Source organism: Pocillopora damicornis, chromosome 14, assembly GCF_964200805.1.
Source record: "Pocillopora damicornis chromosome 14, jaPocDami1.2, whole genome shotgun sequence".
In the NCBI taxonomy this organism is placed as follows: Eukaryota; Metazoa; Cnidaria; class Anthozoa; order Scleractinia; family Pocilloporidae; genus Pocillopora; species Pocillopora damicornis.
Window position 1 is genome coordinate 5,256,340 of NC_142683.1, and position 21,795 is coordinate 5,278,134.

The 21,795-nt window shown below is 37.8% G+C and overlaps 1 protein-coding gene across 4 annotated transcripts; it reads right to left on the reverse strand.

Annotated features, from left to right (window-relative positions):
* Positions 1–2,675: 2,675 nt before the first annotated feature.
* Positions 2,676–19,190, reverse strand: LOC149034122 (uncharacterized). 4 transcript variants are annotated; one of them, XM_089193454.1, is made up of 11 exons: positions 19,046–19,190; positions 17,335–17,380; positions 13,196–13,241; positions 11,601–11,654; positions 11,343–11,396; positions 11,085–11,138; positions 10,828–10,881; positions 9,481–9,732; positions 6,270–6,414; positions 4,776–4,900; positions 2,676–3,944 (listed from the first exon to the last, which is right to left on the reverse strand). In XM_089193454.1, the coding sequence occupies exons 4-11, from the start codon at positions 11,652–11,654 to the stop codon at positions 3,702–3,704; spliced, it is 981 nt and encodes a 326-aa protein (XP_089049580.1). In that variant the 5' UTR covers positions 13,196–13,241; positions 17,335–17,380; positions 19,046–19,190; the 3' UTR covers positions 2,676–3,701. The 4 variants fall into 4 exon arrangements, with proteins under 4 accessions (XP_089049580.1, XP_089049581.1, XP_089049582.1 ...); XM_089193455.1 differs by lacking the exon at positions 11,343–11,396; XM_089193456.1 differs by lacking the exon at positions 11,085–11,138.
* Positions 19,191–21,795: the final 2,605 nt, after the last annotated feature.

Consider the following 21,795-nt stretch of genomic DNA (forward strand, 5'->3'; position numbering starts at 1 on the left):
TTTTACAGGCAAATGGCGCATTCCTGAGATTTCTCGAAATACTCTTTCGATGTGGCCATCCTACAAAATTGCCCTTGGAAAAAAAATTGTTAGTTACTACTTCGGTAGTAAAAACGCCAGCGTGACATTTTCAAAAACTGTTAGAAGTCAACAAACAACTTGCAACCGCAAAAGGTTCCTTATTGTGGTGTCATCTTTGCTTGCAGATATTTTAACGCAGTTTCTCAATAAAATTTCCTTTTTATCGAATATTGATCAGCACAGAACATTAGGCTAAGTCTTCATACCTCGATTATGGAGTGCAACCGACCTTATACATAGTTAATAATGCTGAATAAGGTATTATAACTTAAATTTTTTATTAATAGGTGAATAACGAGTTCTTGGAGACGTTTCGGTCTTCAACGTAACTTCCAAGTAAAAGGACTTCCAAGTATTAATTTTCCGAATATGGTAATCCTTATTTTGTGGTCATTGACTGTTTTAATAATCTTAAACCAAACTGTACTTGTGCTGTGGTCTTGGATGATCGGCTATTGTAAATCTTGACTCCCAGAAGTGATCAACATGAAACTTCTCCCTATTATATATCCTTACATTATCCACCAAACAGCTTATGGGAATATTCAAACTTATCAGGTTGAAGTTGTTATCTTGATCTAACACCATTTAAATAATAAGCTCAGTTATGCACGCGTTTTGATTGGTTCTCACTTATGATCTATTGGAGGACAGACGTATAGATGACGTCATCATCAAAACTTTTTAAAATTCTTTTATTATATAAAACAAATAGATTCCAAGTTGCCGTGCATCTTTTCAGTAATAGATCACAGAGGACGTCAAAATGTGGTAAGAACATCAGTGACACACTCGGCTGCGCCTCGTGTGCCACTTTTTTGTTCTTACCACATTTTGACGTCATCTGCGATCTATTACTGAACAGACGCACGGCAACTTGGAATCTATTTGTTAAATTCTCCTAACTAACTCACAAGGATACGTGTAACAGATAGAGGGGAGAATTACCAATCTGATCTTGGGCGTTAAAGGGTTATTAATAAATAGAGGAAGTTGACTGAACGGTCACTTCCTGCTTGTGAATTTTTATTCATATCTTTATCACCCATAAGTGATATTGAAAGCTTGGATCTCGGTAAATAATGGATATATCAGTTAGATTTATTTCGATTTTTAACCCAAATAATTCCAAATTCATCAGAGCTCGGGTCGCGATCATCTCTGATGTGGAAGGATATATCATTGAAGGCAATTCATTCGGCCAGGAGAGAACTGCACAACCTGGAAGAATCTTAAACTTAAGTCTGGGTTGAAAAGAAACAAATTACAGACCAAAACCATCAGGTATGATGAAATTGGGTCCTTTGTTACGTCTGCCCCCCCCCCCCCCACCCCTTCAGATGCGGCTAAGCGTAAAGTTACCCGACTCCTCTGCCTGCAATCTGTACATCACCGAGAAATAGTTCTTGATGATCGCTTTAAGTTGACGATCTTCATTCACTGTTGCTAACTTAGAGTCTTTTCTACCTTTGATTAACCGGGAGGATTCAGTCCAAAGGCAAATATGTCATTGGTAATGGAAGTTCCATTCCGTCTTTCCTTCTTCGTGTTAGAACACTAGATGGAAGGGACAATTCTAAGTGGTTGATCCTAATAGATTGCAGAGAACCTTTTCCAACATTAAATTTATTCAGCGAAAAATTGTAATTTACCTCAGTTTTATTTGTCCGAAAAGGATAGTAGTGCCACACTTTTAAAAGAAGAAAATGTGCGCAATGGCATATTCTTAAAATTTTGATTTACTGTTGATCTCACCCTAACCCTTGCAATCATGTGTTGCATTACACTGCTATCTCCATATAACGATCCCTCTCCTTAATGATTAAAGGGAGTAAGTTTCTGAAGAAACTGTGGTGCTGCGTGGGTAGGAGAGTATAACAAGGTAATGAAGTATTATCAACCTGAGTTGATAACGTTGATTGGCTACCGTAAAGAGTTTTAAAGCTGACTTTTCGAGCGTTAGCCCTTCGTCCTTAACGGTTTCGTTCCTCTCTCAATGTGGCCGCTGCACTTGTGAATTAGGTCGAATTTTTAAAAGTCGAACTTACACTTTCTTACAATAAAGTTCGGATCTAGCGCGCGCTGCCATTGGTTGAAAGAGGGCGCTCTCTCAAAGTACAAAAGTGTGCTCTATCAGAGTACAAAACTTGGAACTGAGCTAAAGCTGTCAAGCCTCAGCAATTACATGCCCCCCCCCCCTTAGTGAACAACTAAGAGCTTGCTCTGATATCCTTTCCGATTTTTTGAGTACAAGGTCACGTCATTCACAGCAGCCGAGTTCAACGGCGATGTCATCCCAAGCAATCTTAATGACCCTGTGAATTCGACTATCATTCACTCACAAAACACACACCTTGATCAGTTTATTTACCATGTGAAAAACTTGTGTGTTTTTATGAGTCACTATTTGGTCGGATTTTAGACAATTATTGGGCGAGGTTTTTGTGATATCCAGAATAATCAAGGTCGAGGTAGGGGTTATGACTGATATCCTTTAGCGAGTCCTTGTTTATTCTGGATATCACAAAAACCTCATTTAATAATTGTTTTACTGTACTTTGAACGAAAAAAAAAAAAAACAATGATCAAGGCAATAAGTGGAATTGATAGTTTATTTCTAAACGTGTAAAAACGTACAAATCAGCGGCATATAATTCGACTGACAAGAAATTCTAAGCATTAGACAATATGTGAAAAATTGAATAAAAGCTGGTTTAGAAAGTAAATAGCCATAATTAACTTTAACGGAAGAGAACACTACAGTTATAAAAAGCGTAATACTACTATTTTTTCGAAGTCATGCTCGGTCAAAAAAGCAAACCTGAAAGTCATGTTTTTGCTTTTCCACTGACGGCTAGCAACTCAAAGCGCGCGAAGTTGATATGACTGCCCTTCGAAATCACGCACCGCGGTCTTACATGACATGATTACCCATGACCTTGAGTGACCTTGACATGTTATTGTAAAATCTGCAGGTAGATGACGTCCTAGGCGCTGATTTCGAAAATTCATTGAACACTTTCGGCCAATTAGAAAAGAGATAGTGAGTTGAATACATAATAATATCAATTCTATAATGAGTATGAGTATACCATAAAGACAATAATGAAAAATAAAACCAATCAAAGCCAAAAAACATGCATTGGCGGTTCACCTTCTGCAAACCACGACGGCGACGGCAACGAGGACATGGAAAACAAAAGATGCAGCCCAGCACGTGCGTTTGTACATTTCTGAGCCGTCCTATACAAAACAACAACGTGAAATCACCACAATTAGCGTCGTCTGCGAACCGGAACCGCGACGGAAAATTATTTTAATTTCTATTTGGAACTCAACGCTTCTTTAATATTTGATACATTATGCTGAAGTTGAGGTGTGGCGCGGTATGAGACGGTAAACACACGCAGCCATTTTTGAAATTCTAATTACAGGTAGAAATTTATATTTTAATCGAAGTCTTCCTTGGCGTTGCCGTCCTGACTGCTTAAGGTTCCTTATGTCAGATATCTACCTGTTACACAATATATATCTCTAAGCCTTACAATGCTGGAATTAAGAAAACCGTCCATAGCTTCGTCCATAGAAGCTGACTCAACAGAGAAAACAGCCATGATTCTTCAGTTGTCATGGACTACACCTACTTTGTTAAAGCTGAAAAGAATTTGAGGGCTGGGATTCTCCGGATGCTTATCTTCAACTAAAGTTAAATTGCCATCTTGGTCGCATGCCAAGTAGAGTTCGCTACTGTAGAGTTCGTTACTGCAGAGTTTGTTACTGTAGAGTTTTATCAACGAGAAGATCCCTCCCCCGATGGATACAACCTGAAAAATGTCGCTCTCGTCATGAATATTTTCCTTTACCTTAAAAATTGAAGACAGATTTGAATTAAAATTAATACCAACCTATGGAAATTATATTGTAGTCTCCCACTACAAGAACTGTAAAGTTATTGTATGATTCACCTCAATGTTGGATAGTCCAACTTTCCAACCAATTGTTTAGGAGCCTTTTGACTTGGAAAATAATTTATCATGTGCCTCTGTTGCTTCAGAAATAAATCTAATGAATACTTATGTAGCAACTGGCAAATGAGATCAAGACATGGAGGAAAAGAAAAACTAAAGAATGACGGAAAGAGCCAACAAACAAGTGAATAAACAAACGAATAAATCAATGGATTACGAGGTAAACGGGCCGGTGAATAAATAACGGAGGTAAGTTTCTAAAGAGCCTGTGGTGCTGCGTCGGTGGGAGAGTATAACTGGTGATTTAATGTTAAATACTTCGTTGAAAACGTAAATTGGCAACCGTAAAGAGTTTAAAGGCTGACGTTTCGAGCGTTACCCCTTCGTCAGAACGATTGGAGGAATTGTGGGTTGTGTGTAGGTTTATATGCAGAAAAGGGAGCAACGCCATTGGTGGGAATATGGTGACGAGAAAACAAGAAAAAATTAGTTGAATGAAAAGCGCTCGTTGATACCGTGGGGATTAAGGGTGCCGATTTGGAAGATAAAGTTGTGGTCAAGTGTTTTGCGGCTTTCCAAACTGCCTAGATGTAGGGAAAGGGCCGCAAACTGCCATATGCTGTTTTGAATGATAAGGGAGATTAAATTAGGGTGAATAAGTAGATGGATGACTCAATGAACAAATGGACTAATTAGCACTAGATCAGAAAATGATGCTTTTCTTACTTCGGTTGTGACTGTTCTTCGTACTTTGTTTCCTTTCAATGCATATTGTTCTCCTGCGTCGTTGAATACAAAGGCAAAACAATCGAGGCAGTCTACCTTCGTTTCATCCACGGTTGTCCAGTGAGCTATGTTTACAACGTAAGAAAACGAAATTTTTAAAGTTCAGCAAACAACAACTATGGGGGAAACCATATCCTTAACAAAGTAAGGCTACACGACCGAGAATCCTAACGCAACAACGCTAACTTTTAATGTTGTTAAACATGCCTGCCTATCTAGTGCTCCAGAAGAGCTCCAAAACAAAAAAGGACTGAAGTACCCAAATAAGGAATTTTTTGGGATGAAAATTTATATATCATGAATGTTGCTTTGAAAACATGTGACCGCTATTATCGTAATTAACCTTCCTAGGTGCATATGCCATAAGAAAATTTGGGCAAAGAATGAATTTAACAGAGTTTAAATCTAAAATCTGAAATGTTTTAACCTGCAGTGGTCAATGAAAAACCTCTAAGTCTTTTTCCTGTCATCAGTTTAAGCATCTCAATGTACAATTCAGTAGTCTTTTTCTTTTTAATTGTAAATTTCACAATTTTCGACTCAACATGACAATTCATTGATGTTTGCGAGATATTTAAAGGGGGGGGAAGATGATTACCACTTAAAAGAAAATTAATAACGTCTAGTAAAAAAAGAAAATAGAAAAACAAAACAACAGAAAGAAAACAACATAGCTAAACCCGAGAACACGACAGTAGATGAAAATAACTTAGCTCAACTCAACACGACACTATACAACTCAGCAAAACAACAGAAACAACACAACTCAACAACACGTAACAAAGCTGAACCGAACGCAACAAAACGCAACGCAACATGATTATTTGAATTATTTTACATGCGCATTATATTCATTCCCCCAGAAGATAGCTTTGAGTATCAAATTCAGGGGATCAAATGTTTCATGTTCCGTAGTTTTAGATGAATTAGTCGCGTTTTGGGCTTCAAAATGATCATTTTAAAGCTAAATAAGCTTAACTCTAAAAATGGTTTCTCAAAACTAAAAAAACAAAAATAGCATTATTTGTTATTCCGTGTTTAAATTTCTGGAGAAAATATCAATTAATATGATTATCATTAGATAAGAGGGGTGTGGCGAGAAATTTCAAAGATGCATAACAGTAAGTAGGTAAGTAACAGTAAGTAACAAAGGGTCTCAATGGGGTGATGGCTTTTACGGCTAACGGTTAACATTTTCGCCAATTTACGGCTATCCATTGTTTCTGCCAAACATGTTTTTACGGTTAACTTTTTTTACGACTAATGGTTCAAATTTGTCAATTTTTACGCCCAACGGCTAAATGTTTTGGCCGTTTTGGCTAACGGTTAACCCCATTGAGACCCTCGTAACATTGCTACACTTGTTCTGTCAGGGACTTCTGGCCTGAATTGCTGCCCACGTTACTCTTTAAATGAACAGAATTATGTACGTGCTGTTTTCCCCCGTGTTAAAACTTCCACTGCAGGCCACTTTGCTAGGGTTTGGAACCCTCTCCAAAAGCCCAGCATTGCTCCGGCTGACAAGGCTCCAGATTTGATACTTGGTTTTCTCCTGGATTTTATGGATCCTCAAAGACGCCTAAAATAAAAACAAATAAGTAACTCACTAAATATATATGTATATATATATATAGGAAGTCTGCAAGTCGATTTTCGCGTGGAACAGTGCTCAAAGCGTTGAAGCAATTTTTATTTGAGACAGAGGTTGCATCTTTTGTTCGCAGTGTTGTAGGGCGATCTTGATGAAAGGATGCGCCATGAAATATAGTAGTTAATGTTATTTTCTTTAAGAGTCCAGATATGCTTGCTGAGTTCGGTAGAGTTTCTAAGGTTTGTGTGTCGGAATGATGCTGTGTGGTTTCTGTATCTAGTCTTGAAGTCGTTTTCTGTAAGTCCGATGTATGTTTCAGTGGTGCTGTTGTCCTTGCGTGTGACGGTGGCTTGGTAGATTAGAGATGATTGGAGGCAGTTTCCGTTAAGCGGGCAAGTGTTTTTCTGTCGTTTTGGTGTCTTTTGTGTTGGTGTTATCTGCGGTGTCATTGATGTGTTTGGATGAATTTAGAATGCAATTGTTTTGGTTGTCGATGATCTGTTCAGTGTTGTTCATGTAGCTGTAACTGATCTTGATTGTGTTGCGATTAAAGATTTTTCTAAGTTTGTGGTCTTTCGGGAAGTGCTTGTCTACTAGGGCAAGGAATCTGTGTCCGATATTGATGATGAGATCATTAAATCCCCTGATGAGTGAGCAATCACGAAACAGGCTTGTAGGGATGAAAGTATATTCTCTCTGTTTTTTTCCCCTATCGCAACATATATCGCGCTCTACTTCTACGTATCGAGCACTGTAAAACGGAAAAATCAATACACAGACTTCTTATATATATATATGTATGTGTATATATAAGTGAAAGAGTCAAAGAGGACGCATCGATTCTCTGTTACTCTGAGTTTCGCGCCTAAGTGCTCGTCAGACAGAACTTTATTCAATGAAGAACATACCTCCTTATGTACAAATTATATTAGTAGCTAATTAATTCACTAGTGTGATGATCTGATCTTCGTGTGAAATAAAGATTCTATAGAGCTATTGTTGGCGGCTTGTGAAATTTGCTGAGTAAAACTTATTCTCGTGGCGGCATTTAGAAATGAGTTCTGTTCTTTTGTTTAATAAAGACGGTTTCTTAGCTCTAACTTAATAAAGTTTTTCTGTGAGACACAAATGGCACCGCTTGCCAAAGTGCCACTTTGTTTAAGTGCACTTTCGTAGTGTGGTTTGGCTTTGTTTGGCTTCAGAACGGACTAGAAAGGACATCACACGAGAATTTAAGAAGCAAGGACTGAACATTTCTATAAGCACAAACCAACTTCCTCGACGTCACCCTAAACCTTACGGACGGAACCCACTATCCATACAGAAAGCCCAACAATGAAACTCTCTACATCGACACCAATTCCAACTATCCACCTACATAAATAAAACACCTACCAGCAGCCATCGGCAGACGAATCTCCGACATTTCCTCAAGCAACGAATCTTTAACAAAGCCAAACCACACTACGAAAGTGCACTTAAACAAAGTGGACTAGAAGAAGAATTAACCTACACTGAGCGCAAGAAACCTGTAACTCACACCGTACAAAACAGCCGCAAGAACAGACAAAGAAACATAATTTGGTTTAATCCGCCCTTCAGCATGAATGTACAAACAAACATCGGCAGAGAGTTTCTGAACCTCGTCAGTAAAAATTTCCGGAAAAATCACCGGTACAGCTAAATTTTCAACAAAAGCAACATAAAAGTTAGTTATAGCTGCACAGACAACCTACAAACCATAATTAAGAAACACAACAGAAAAATCCTCGAAACAAGCAACACACCCTCCACGGAAAACAAATGTAACTGCAGGAAAAAAAAACGACTGCCCTCTGAAAAACAACTGCTTCACTTCAAGCGTCGTAACGCCAACGTAACAACAGAAAATGACACAACCGGAAAGAATTACATTGGACTTACCGAAGGAACTTTTAAACAACATTACACGCAACACAAACTTTCTTTTCGGAACAGAAACTATTCAAACAGCACGGAACTATCAAAGCACATCTGGACACTCAAAGACAGCAACACCAATTTTACAATAAACTGGAGTATTTTAGCGACCGCCCCGGCCTGCAGCAACAAAAGCAAGAGGTGCCATTTGTGCCTCACAGAAAAACTTTATTAAGTTAGAGCTAAGAAACCGTCTTTATTAAACAAAAGAACAGAACTCATTTCTAAATGCCGCCACGAGAATAAGTTTTACTTAGCAAATTTCACAAGCCGCCAACAATAGCTCTATAGAATCTTTATTTCACACGAAGATCAGATCATCACACTAGTGAATTAATTAGCTACTAATATAATTTGTATATAAGGAGGTATGTTCTTCATTGAATAAAGTTCTGTCTGACAAGCGCTTAGGCGCGAAACTCAGAGTAACAGAGAATCGATGCGTCCTCTTTGACTCTTTCACTTATATATGCCCAGCTCTGCAACCAAAGCATTGAGCACTTTATGCCAAGGTAGACTCTACCCCCACATTTATGTATGTATATATATATATATATATATATATATATATATATATATATATATATATATATATATATATATATATAACTAACTGCAGACAGTACTGTTTCGGCCTTCTGGGCCTCATCAGTGCAGTGCTGATGCTAGGATGGAGGTAAGGCCATATAGCCACCCCAAGTGATCTCACACGTGTGGTATCATCTAAGCCATGCCAGAGTGCTCAAACTAGATTAACTAGTGAGCATGCATAATGCTAGCAGCAATGACTCATCCTAGTAGAGTGCTCAATTTGGACATGAAAGCAAAGCTTTGTATGCCAAAGAGCTATATATATATATATAGAAGAAATGTTATGTCAAAAACGTTTACTTGTTTAAATGGTGTATAGCAGAATATATAATTAGTCCAAGGAGTAATAATTTGGTTTGCTTTATTATTTCACTTTGATTTCCTTCCTCTTTTTTTTTTCCCTGGGCGGAGGCTCCCCTGGACCCACGACTTGAGTCGAGGTATTGTTTTTGTGACATGCGCGGCTTTGACAATTATCATTATTATTAATTAAAGCAAGCTCACCAGCTGTTGCTTGCCACCTATGGCTAGAAGTTTCATATCATCTTTAAGCTTATTTTCCCAGTTCTGGTCATTTACGTAGTCGTCGGTCGTTCCACCAATTTCCTTGAATGTGAACCTCTCGCCTGTAGCAGAGAAGGCTTTCTGGACTTGATCATGAAATTTCAGAAAACTTGTTCCTTTTTGACAGGAAAGGAGGTTCTTACTTCCGTTGTACGTCACAGAGATATTGAACTTTTCAGGCATCCTTGCACCCTAAAGAAAATTTAGAGGGATCAGTATTTAAATTTCAATTTAATCTTCTTCCACCCCCTCCACCTTTTCCTTCTTTTTCTTGTAAGGTTGTTCTTCCCATTTCCCTCGACAACCCCAAATACATATAACCCAAGGGCCGTGGGCTGCTCGTGACCCCACCCTCCCCCCCCCCCTCCTTTGTAAGCTTTTTTTTTTATCACGTTAGGTAAAACACGGCGTGGAGGTCGAAATGAAAATCTGGTATGTACCCTGTGTTTGACCCAGTGTGACCCCCCATTTGAAATATCCTGGCTACGGCCCTGTAACTGTAGCCAAATTAAATAATTGTGTCCCTTCCTCTCATCATTAAGGGTCCTTGTTTAAAGAGTGGTACCGAATGGAAAGCAGGAAATAAAACAACAACAACGACGAAAGTGCATTTCCACTCGGTGGAAAAGTTTGATCGTGAGCGCAATAACAAAAATTAAAAAAAAAAAGGATTATGCAGTTTCTGTTGCCATCGATACTTCGATATTCGTGAAAAAATAGAAAGTCTTTAGCGTTGTTCTGAAAAGGAAGGGATTTAATATTCAAACCCCGCTAGGAGCTGGGCGACTAACGAAAGCAACTTCAAGCACAATCACAATTCCTCTGTACTTGGGTCGAATGGTATCGCACAGGGAAGCGTTACTTTTGCCAAGAGTAATATTATTCCCAACACTCACAAGTTTAACATTAAAATGATTGATGATATAAAATGAAATATTTGAAACTAATGCCCTTCTTGAACTTCAAGCAATCTAGCATTCTTCAATTCACCCTGACGAGAGGTATTCGCTCAAAACGTCAGTTTCATAAACTTTTACGGTGGCCAATTTACATCATCAACTGAGCTCATGAAACCAAATTATCTTGTAACGCCCCCGCAAAAGCAAAAAAAGCGAAAAGGTTCGAAGATGCACAGATTAAACAAACATACAAATAAAGCAAGTAAAGAACACTACCAAAAAAATGAGTAAGTTGTGTCTGTTTCCATTGACGTGGAACGCAAAATTCTCCAGATACTGAAAAATTATCGAGCCTGCTTCAGGAAAGAAAAGGATTGAGAGCACATACCTTTCCAACAGTTGCACGCTCCGCGCCAGCAATTCTCCGTTCTTTATCACCCATCTATCACAGATACCAACTATTAGAATGGTTCCTTATTACATCTTAATGAGCACGCTCTCAATTATCGTGTATTCCTGCTCGGGCCGTAAATAACACCCTCCAACCGCAAATGAATAAAATCCATTGACGTGAACGCAAAATTCTCCCGATACTGAAAAATTGTCGAGCCTGCTTCAGGAAAGAAAAGGATTGAGAACACATACCTTTCCAACAGTTGCACGTTCCGCGCCAGCACTTCTCCGTTCTTTATCACCCATCTATCACAGATAAAAACTATTAGAATGGTTCCTTATTACATCTTAATGAGCACGCTCTCAATTATCGTGTATTCTTGCTCGGGCCGTAAATAACACCTTCCAACCGCAAATGAATAAAATCCATTGACGTGGAACGCAAAATTCTCCAGATATTGAAAAATTGTCGAGCCTGCTTTAGGAAAGAAAAGAATTGAGAATACATACCTTTCCAACAGTTGCACGTTCCGCGCCAGCAAATCTCCGTTCTCTATCACCCATCTATCACAGATACCAACTATTAGAATGGTTCCTTATTACATCTTAATGAGCACGCTCTCAATTATCGTGTATTCCTGCTCGGGCCGTAAATAACACCTTCCAACCGCAAATGAATAAAATCCATTGACGTGGAACGCAAAATTCTCCAGATAATAAAAAATTGTCGAGCCTGCTTTAGGAAAGAAAAGAATTGAGAATACATACCTTTCCAACAGTTGCGCGTTTCACGCCAGCAAATCTCCGTTCTTTATCACCCATCTATCACAGATACCAACTATTAGAATGGTTCCTTATTACATCTTAATGAGCACGCTCTCAATTATCGTGTATTCTTGCTCGGGCCGTAAATAACACCTTCCAACCGCAAATGAATAATATTGCCCTCAGGTGGTATTTTTTATTCCTTTATTTAACATAATGCATTAGCAGTTTGCCTTTGACGTGGTATGTATTCGAGGGTTTTCTTTGCCAATCACATAAAATAACTGAGAAAAAATAGTTAACAATTAAATGTGCAAATCCAGCCGTTAGTACACTTTGCACCTGGCCCCGGTTGTTCGAAGATCGGATAACGCTATGCATTGGATAGATCTCTATCTGATGGATAACGTTATACGTTTTGCCATTATTTATCCGCTGGATAGCGATATATCCGTTGGATAGCGTTATCCGCCCTTCATACAACTGGGCCCTGGTTTTTCACGCCATAGCACTCTGTAACACAAATCCAAGTTGGGTTAGAAATGAATGCATCCTTGGTATTATTGCCTTTGAACGTTCAATATCGTCACCCTCATAATTTAAGACAATTATTAATCAGCATCTGCCGTTGGACTCACGGACATTTATTTATGATCTCGACTCAAAGGTGCGTATTAAGTTAATTTTCCAGGAAATCGAGCACTTAAAATTAACGAAAGGCCACATTAAATTTCGTAATGACAAGCATCTTTTGGTCCACATACATGGTAAATCTGTGGGTGAAGCCTTGCCGGTGTTCCAAATCAAGAATAAGAATATTACTAACATCTCAAAAATGGAGAGTCTTTTGAAGGTCTCTCTCAGTTTTGCGTTTATCATGTCGGAAAGTTTTGATAAAACCACATTAGGACTCGCCATTTGCTTGGTTAGGTCACTTTAAAAGCCATCACATTAGAGAGGCAATGGTTTCGAATAATGTTAAAAAATAATTTAAGCATCTGAATGGGGGAGAAAATGAAATCCTCTTTAAGGTATTAGCGGTATCCCAGCTTACGCTTGCAAAATTTTGTTTGACGCCTTCTTTCCATAAACCCAGATAAAATCATATGCATTCACCATATAATCAGTTTATGTGGGCAAATGGGGAGGCGATCGTTTGCAGTCGAACAAGAAGAGTAGACGAATCATTAAAAAAAGACATAAGCTTTCCATCGGATATGCGAGTTTTCTTTGTTATCGTTAAATTGCATCTTCAAGATTGTTACACTGCCTTCTGATTTCACTTAAGTAGCTCTAATCTATCGGGAATCGTTTGATTTACAAAAAGCTCCACGATTTTGGCCCAATGGCTGTAAAAATCAGACAACTACTAGAAAAAACTCAAGACTCCAACGAAACAAAGTTTTGCGATGGTACTAATCAGGGAAAAAATATTTAAATTTCGTTTTCATATTGATAATTGGATGAGGGCCATTTGAATCCGGGTTGAGACTAACAAGTAAATCAAACTCTTAAAATATTAAGAACAAAAAGCAAAGGAAGTTGTTAAAAATTAAAATTTTATTGTATGTAATAGAATGGTTCAACGTTGTACTTACCTTGAAGTGTACCAAATTGTTGTTCTCGCAGATGCGCGGACACAGTCTGAAGCATAAAAAATATATCCATCAGATGACAAGCCTCCTCCCCTTTTTCTTTGCCCTAAGCTAGCATTTATTGGATATAAGTTGCATAAACAAGTGGCGTGAGAAAAGGACACGTGAGGGGTGGGAAAGGGTAACTAGGATAGGTCTTCTTTTGGTAAGTAACTGGTATCTCTTTTAAAGATAACACACCCGACATGCTTGTCTAAAGATTCGGACTTATTAAGGCAATTGTATTTTAAGTCTTTTGTCAGAATGTGAATGCCTCCTGGTGGGAATATTTTTAATCCTATTTCTGTCCCTGATTAGTATATCTTTCAATAGTTATTGATTTATTGGATATAAGGTTGCATAAACAAGAGGCGTGAGGAAAGGACACATCTGGGATGGGAAAGGGTTACTAGGATAGGCTTTTTTTTACTCACTTATTTCTCTTTCTAAAAATATCACAGCCGTCATGTTTGTCTAAAGATGATGACTAGATAAGGCAATATTCTTTCTATTTTGTATTCTTTCGTCGGAATGTGAATGCCTCCTGGTGTGTGTTTTTAATACGACGTTTGTCACTGATTAGCATATCTAATTAACAGATTTGTGATAACAATCACAACAGGACAATCAACTTGTTTGACTGTCAAATAACAGGTTTAAAATATTTTTACTTTTTTTTCGATTGGAGTGTCGGGGCAATAAATTTCGTTCCGAGTTTTAAATAGTTTTTTGGTTTCAACTAAAATAAAAAGCCAAAGAAGAGGCGAGAGGAGCATCATCACAATTACTAATGTTTTTAATCGTTTTCAAAAGTTGATGCAGTTTAAGATAATGTTCGCTTAACGATGCTTTCTTAGAGTTTACGCATGTCCTCTGGCGCTTTTTGATGCTATTTCTATCGCTCAATAAAACATTTGGTCTGTAATAATTATAATGTGTGCAATTATTTTTCTTTATTAGATTTGGTCTTTCTTTTGCGTTTAACATGAACAGTGTACACAACACTGAAAAGTCGGTAATGTTATGATCAAAACCCCGCTAGGACGCGCCATTTGCCAGGTTATCTTGGCGTGTCATTTTAAAAGCGGTCACATGAGAGTGAGAATGGCTTCGAAAATAATTAAAGTAGTAGAATGAGGGAGAAAATTAAACCAACTTTAAGGTATGAATGAGTGACATGATCAAAACAAAAGATGAAACAGCAACAAAAATAAACCTGTGCTGAAAGTGTTTCAGAAAAAGGACTGAACTACCCAAATAACGAATTTTTTGGGATTAAAATTTTCATGAACGATGCTTTGAATACATGTAAAAAGAGCCATTATCGAGATTCACTTTTCTAAGTGCATATGCCATGAGAAAATTTGGCAATGAGTGAATTAAACAGAGTTTGAATGTAAAATTTGAAATTTGTTAACCTGCAGTGGTCAATGAAAAACTTTTAAGTCATTCCTGCCATCAGTTTAAGCATCATGAACTATTTGCAAAACCAGGCGAATGTTCTGATCGAGTTCTGGGATTTCAACATTTTATTTAGCAATTGAAAAGGAATAAGCAAAGGATTCAGATACTTAAGCGGATAAAATGCACCTAATTTACAAAATCTCTTCATATTTTATGATCAATAACCAATTAAATATGATCTTTCTGGTATTATCATTTTTCTTTACTGAGTCATCTCCTTTAGGCTGGCACGAAAATTTCAGAAGCCTTCCTTAAATAAAGCTAACATCTGAAGAAAATCAGTTGCACACAGGTAATTTGAAAAATTATGGGCAAACTGTTCACAATTTCATAAGTTCCTTTTTTTATTAAACTGGACCCCAAAAAATGATAATAAAGCAAAAAACAATGAAAGAAATTAGCTTGTACAATTAAGATCTCAATGTACAATTCAGCGGTCTTTCTTCTTTTGAATAGTAAATTTCACAATTTTCAACTGAACGTGACAATTCATCGATGTTTGCGAAAGATTTTTGTTTTTTTGAGGGGGGGTGGAAATAAGTTTTATGCCATCTTTAAGCATATCTTATTTCTGGATATCTACATAGTCATTGGTCATTTCATCGTATTCCTTGAATGTGATCCTCTCACCTGTAACAGAGAAGTCTTTTCTGGAATCGATCACGAAATTCCAGAAAACGTATTCCTTTTTGACAGGATGTGAGTTTCTTCGTTTCGTTGTACGTCACATGGATATTAAGCATATGAGACATTCTTTCATTCCAAAAAATTCAGACACAAGTCTTAAGATTTCTATTTTAAACTTCTTTCACCTTGCAACCTTTCCTTCTTTTTCTTGTAAGGTTGTCCTTCCTATCTCCCTCGACAACCCAAAAGACACAGCCTAAGGGCCGTTGGGTGTTCGTGCCCTCTTCCCCCCCCCCCCCTCCCTTTGTAAGCTTTTTTTAATCGCATTAAGCAAAACACGGCATTGGGAGGTCGAAATGAAAATCCGGTGTGTACCATTTGTTTGACTTAGTGTGACCCCTCGTTTGCAGAATCCTGGTTACGCCTTTGTAACCGTAAGCAAACTAAATAATTGTGTCCCGTCCTCTCATCATTAAGGGTCCTTGTTTAAAGAGTGGTACCGAATGGAAAGCAGGAAAATAAAACAACAACAACGAAAGCGCATTTCCACTTCTTGCAACGTAACGAAAGCGACTTTGATCAAAATCACAATTCATCTATACTTGGGTCGAATGGTATCGCACAGGTAAGCGTTACTTTTGCCAAGAGTGATATTATTCTGATACTCACAATTTCAATATTTAAATGAATAATAATAACAAATGATATATTTGAAACTAATGCCCTTCTTGAAGTTAACTCCAAGCAACCTAATATTCTTCAGTTCGCTCTGACGAGGGGTAAACGTTCAAAACGTCAGCTTCAGTGTGACCAATTTACATCATCAACTGAGCTGATGAAACCAAATTATCTTGTAACATTAGCCGTTAGTATTCTTTGCACCTGGTTTTTAATGCCGTAACACTCTGTAACGCAAATCCAAGTTGGGTTAGAAATGAATGCATCCTTGGTATTATTGCATTTGAACGCTAAATACTGTCACCCTCATAATTTAAGACGATTATTAATCAGCATCTGCGGTTGGACTCACGGACATTTATTTAAAGGTGCGTGAGTTAATTTTTCCAGGAAATCGAGCACTAAAAAATTTAACGAAAGGCCACATAAAATTTAGTAATGACGAGCATCTTTCGGTCCAGATAAATGGTAAAATCTGTGAGTGAAGCTCTGCCGGTGTTCTCCAAAGCAAGAATAAGAATATTATTAGTTTTGTGATTAAAATCACAAAAATGGAGAGTCTTTTGAAGGTCTTTCTCACTTTTGCATTTATTATGAATAGTGCGCACAACATTGAAAAGTCGGGAAGTTTTGATAAAAACCACGCTAGGACTCGCCATTTGCTTAGTAAGTCGCTCTAAAAGCCGTCACATTAGAGAGGCAATGGTTTCGAATGATGTTGAGAATAATTTAAGCGTCTGAATGGGGGAGGAAAAGGAAATCCTCTTTAAGGTATTAGCGGTATCCCCTCATACGCTTGCAAAATTTTGTTTAACGCCTTCTTTTCTTAAACCCAGATACAATCATATGCATTCACCATGTAATCAGTTTATGAGGGCAAATGGGGAGGTGATCGTTTGCAGTCGAACTAGAAGAGTAGAAGAATCATAAAAAAAAAAAATTAGCTTTCCATCGGATTAGCGAGTTTTCGTTATTATTGTTGAGTTGCATCTTCAAGAATTCTACAATGCCTTCTGATTTAATTCAGATAGCTCTAATCTATCAGGAATTGTTTGATTTACAAAGGGCTCCACAATTCTGGCTCTATGGCTAAAATCAAACAACTACTAGAAAAAACTCAAGACTCCCAACGAAACAAAGTTTTGTCGTGGTGCTATTCAGGAAAAAATATTTAAATTTCATTTTTATATTGATAATTGGATGAGGGTCACTTGAAACCAGGCTGGGACTAACAAGTAAATCAATCTCTTAAAATATAAAGAACGACGAGCAAAGGAAGTTGTTAAAAAGTAAATTTTAGTGTATGTAATAGAATAGTTCAACGTTCTACTTACCTTGAAGTTTACCAAATTGTTGTTCTCGCAGATACGCGGACACAGGCTGAAGCATAAAAAATATATCCATTAGATGACGAGCCTTCCCCTTTTCTAAAGCTAGCATTTATGGGAAATAAGGTTGCATTAACAAGAGGCGTGAGAACAGGACACGAGGGGGATGGGAAAAGGTTACTAGGATAGGCTTTTTATAAGTAACTGGTATCTTCTTTAAAAAATAATACAGCCGACATGCTTTTCTAAAGATTCGGACTTCTTAAGGCAATTGTATTTCAAGTCGTTTGTCGGAATGTGAATGCCTCCTGGTGAGAGAGTTTTTAATTCTATTTCTGTCCCTGATTAGCATATCTTTCAATAGTTATATATAAATGTTCGACTATAAATTTTACAGGCTTTTCTAAGTCACTTGTATCTCTTTCTAAAAATATCACAAAAATCATGTTTGTCTAAAGATGAGGAGTAGATAAGGCAATTCTATTCGTATTGTTTCGTCGGAATGTGAATGTCTCCCAGTAATACTACGTTTGTCACTGATTAGCATATCTAATTAATAGATTTGTGATAACAACCACAACAGGACAATAAACTTGCTTAACTGTCAAATAATACGTTTGAAATATTACCTTTGTTTTCGATTGAAGCGTCGGAGTAATAAATTTCGTTCCAAGTTTTTAACAGTTTTTTGGTTTCAACTAAAATAAAAAGCCAAAGAAGAGGCGAGAGGAGCATCATGACAATTTATACTGTTTTTAATCGTTTTCGACCTCCAAAAGTTGATGCAGGTTAAGAAAACGAAACCTGCTCCGATATGTTCGCTTAACGATGCGTTCTGAGAGTTTATGCATGTCTTCTAGCGCTTTTTGATGCTATTTCAATCGCTTAATGAAACATTCGGTCTGTAATAATTATAATGTGTGCAATTATTTTTCTTTATTAGATTTGGTCTTTCTTTTGCGTTTATCATGAATAGTGCGCACAACATTGACAAGTCGGGAAGTTACGATAAAAACCCCGCTAGGACGCGTAATTTGCCAGGTTATATCGGCGTGTCATTTTAAAAGCGGTCACATTAGAGTGGGAATGGCTTCGAATGATGTTGAAAATAATTTAAGTATTACCATGGGGGAGAAAAATTGAATACACTTTAGGGTATGAGCGGTATCCCAACTGAGGTTTGTAAAAGTTTGTAGAATGCCTTCCTTATTTTAGCTCAGATATTATCATATGTATTCATAAACCATGTAATCACTTTATGTGGAAAAATGCGGAAATGGTCAAACAAGAACAGAAGACGAACCTTCAAAAGAAATATCTTTCCACCGGATATGTGAGTTTTCGTCGTTGTGGTTACGTTGAATCTTTAAGAATGCTAGAAAACTTTCTGACTTAAGTCAAGTAGCTCTAATCTATCAAGAATCGTTGTATTTGCAAACGGCGGAGGAAGATTTTAATTTCATATTCAAAGTGATTATTACATCAGGCCATTTGAAACGAGATGGGAACTAACGAGTAGATCAGTCCCCGGAAACATGCATTTTAAAAGAAAAGCTAAGGAAGTTTTTACAACGTTAATGTCACAAATTTGGTCATCCCAAAACTGTGATATTCGTCATTTGAAATTAGCTATAGACGGCCACGGAAGTGACCCAGTATAGCTTCAGTTCTCCCAGCTCAAAGTGAAAATAATACCGTGATTTAACGCTGTACTTACCTTGAAGTTTACGTACTTGTGGTTCTCGCAGATACCACAGACTGAGGTGATATAAAGTTCCTCTCCCTTTTTTTTGTCCTAAGATGGCCCTCATTGGGTTTACCGTTGCATAAACAAGTGGCGTGAGAACCAGGTCGCCTGGGGAGGGGAAAGAATCACCAGGATAGGTCCTTTTTTTAGTAACTAGAACAAAAATTGCTATAATCAAGAATATAATTCTGGGTTTGTGAATGCCCCCTGGCTCCTGTGTTTTTAATCCTATTCCTGTCATTGATTAGAACCTCTGTCAGTAGTTACCAAAGTCACGACTTTAAGGGTTTTGCTCTTAATTTTTTTTTCGTTCTCGTTTGATTACATGTGTAAGTCTGTGTATACTGCATTGGAAATTGGGAAATTGTATTAATAATCACGTAAAGACACCCTAACTTTTTTTTTGCAACGTTTCGTTTGAGCCGTCCGACAGGAGCGGTGTTGGAATGATGCTGAATTCACTTAGAGACTTGAAAATATTCTACTGGATTATTGCAATAGCTAATCAATAATTTGATGTTTAAGTTTGGACAATTAGGTTAACTAAGCAACGAGGAAATATGTCAGATATGGTAGCTTAGTAGAATCCTTCCTTAAATGCTATACACACTTTGAAGCTCGATAACTTGTGGTTGTTTATGTAGTTAGAAGAAAAACATTGCATTTGAGTAGTTTTTGAAAGTGATGCTTCCGAAAATGGCAGGTGTTTCTATCATGAAAATGAGCTCTTGGCTTTGTTTATGCCCCGGATGTTTTTGATCCTATTTCTATCACGGGATGATTCATTTTGTCCGTAATTGTTTTTTATGACTTGAAAATTTGCTCTTTGATTTGCAACATATTTCGTTTATGTATCACCGTTCACACAGCATGAAAGAGTCTTAATAAATTTGTGATAACAACCAAGATACGTCAAGCCATGTTCTTAGCTGTTAGATATTAGGTTTCCACGCGGGGAGTCAAGGGGTCTTAATTAGGAAGTATGTATTGTAGGATTAACTTTTTTTATCTGGAGCATTGGAATGATGAATCTTGTTCACAATTCTGAAACATTCTGAGATCTCAACTAAAATAACCGGCCAAAGAAGACTTGTGAGGAGGATCATCACAATTTACGCTACTCCTTTTAGTCGTTTTCGACGTCCGATTGTTGATGCAGGTTTTGTGTATGTTCTCTAACAATTTTGATGCTATTTCCGTCGCTGAATGATTCATTCTGTCTGGAGTTTTGTAGTTATTATTACTGGAAATATCGTGCGTATCACTCGCTGTGCATTGACGCTTTCCTTCCTTCAACCCACATACAATCGTATGTATTCACAAAGCATCAATCACTTTATGCGGACAAATGCGGAGGTATTCGTTGGCAGTTGAACAGCAACGGAAATGAGCCATAATAAAAGAAAATAATGGCGAATTTAATTTGTTATTTTCATACTCACGACATCATCAAGAATGCCGCAAAGCTATCTGACTTAAGTTATAAGTACCTTTTGTCTATCAGGAATCGTTATATTTGCAAACAGCGGCATAATGTCGGCTCAATTGCTAAAACAATCAGATAAGTTCGCATCCTTTCTTGTTTCCTCAGAGGATGTGCGAGGTCAGCCGTCAGCTTTTCGATCATCGCACTGTTAAGGAACCTAGCTCTGGGACACTACTCCGTCTGGCCGAACTAGTACTCACACTCAATTGCTTTTCATTCGGTGGTAACTACTACAAACAAACTAATGGCGTGGCCATGGGCACTAAAATGGGACCCAGCTACGCCAATCTTTTCGTAGGTATTATCGCACATCAATTTTTTAGTCAATACCACGGCCCAAAACCTGAACTCTACGGCCGTTACATTGACGGTTGGATCGGCGCTACCTCCTCAACTAAAGAGGAGCTCACTTGATTTATAACCGCCGTCAATTCCTTTCATCCAGCTCCTAAATATACCTGGGAAATTTCCAACACTTCTTTGGCTTTTCTAGACATCAAAATTTCAATTGAAGGCAACGGTTTATGCACTAGTGTTTACTACAAACCTACAGATTCACATAGTTACTTGTTGTATTCATCTTCACATCCATCACACGTCAAGAACTCCATACCTTTTTCACAGTTTCTCAGACTTCGTCGTTTATGTAGTGACGACTCTGATTTTCCGAAAAATCAGAGGCAATGTGCCAGTTTTTCGATAAACGTGGCTATCCTGTTTCTGTCGTTCAAGCGGGCCATCACCGCGCCCAACAAATTGATCGACAGTCAGCACTACAAACGGCTGAGAAGCAAAACACTGACTGAATTCCATTAACTCTTACATTTCACCCTCACAACCACGCAGTTAAATCTATCATTCTTAAAAATTTTAAATTACTCCAAAACGATTCAGATACTGGCACTATCTTTTCGCTACCCCCACTTACTTCATTCAAACGTGACAAAAACATAGGCAACTTTTTAGTCAGGAGTTCATTTCAAACCAACGACCAACCTGGAATTTTCAAATGCGCTCGCTCACGATGCAAAACTTGTTCTTTCATTCATAATGTAGAGAAAAGATCGGGACCCAAGACATCCATTAAGATCACTGATCACTTTACGTGTACTTCCGCCAATGTTATTTACTGCCTAACTTGCACTTATTGCAATAAGTTATACATCGGCGAAACAGGACGACGACTAGGTGACCGATTCCGAGAACACCTTCGCGACATGGAAAGAAATGACAA

What these genes read in the sequence shown, in the direction of transcription:
- LOC149034122 (XM_089193454.1), bottom strand. Translation starts at nt 11,654, where the DNA reads ATGGGTGATAAAGAACGGAGATTTGCTGGCGTGAAACGCGCAACTGTT. An exon ending in AACGCGCAACTGTTGGAAAG is followed by an intron (nt 11,397 to 11,600) that starts GTATGTATTCTC and finishes TATCTGTGATAG; the next exon opens with ATGGGTGATAGAGAACGGAG. An exon ending in AACGTGCAACTGTTGGAAAG is followed by an intron (nt 11,139 to 11,342) that starts GTATGTATTCTC and finishes TATCTGTGATAG; the next exon opens with ATGGGTGATAAAGAACGGAG.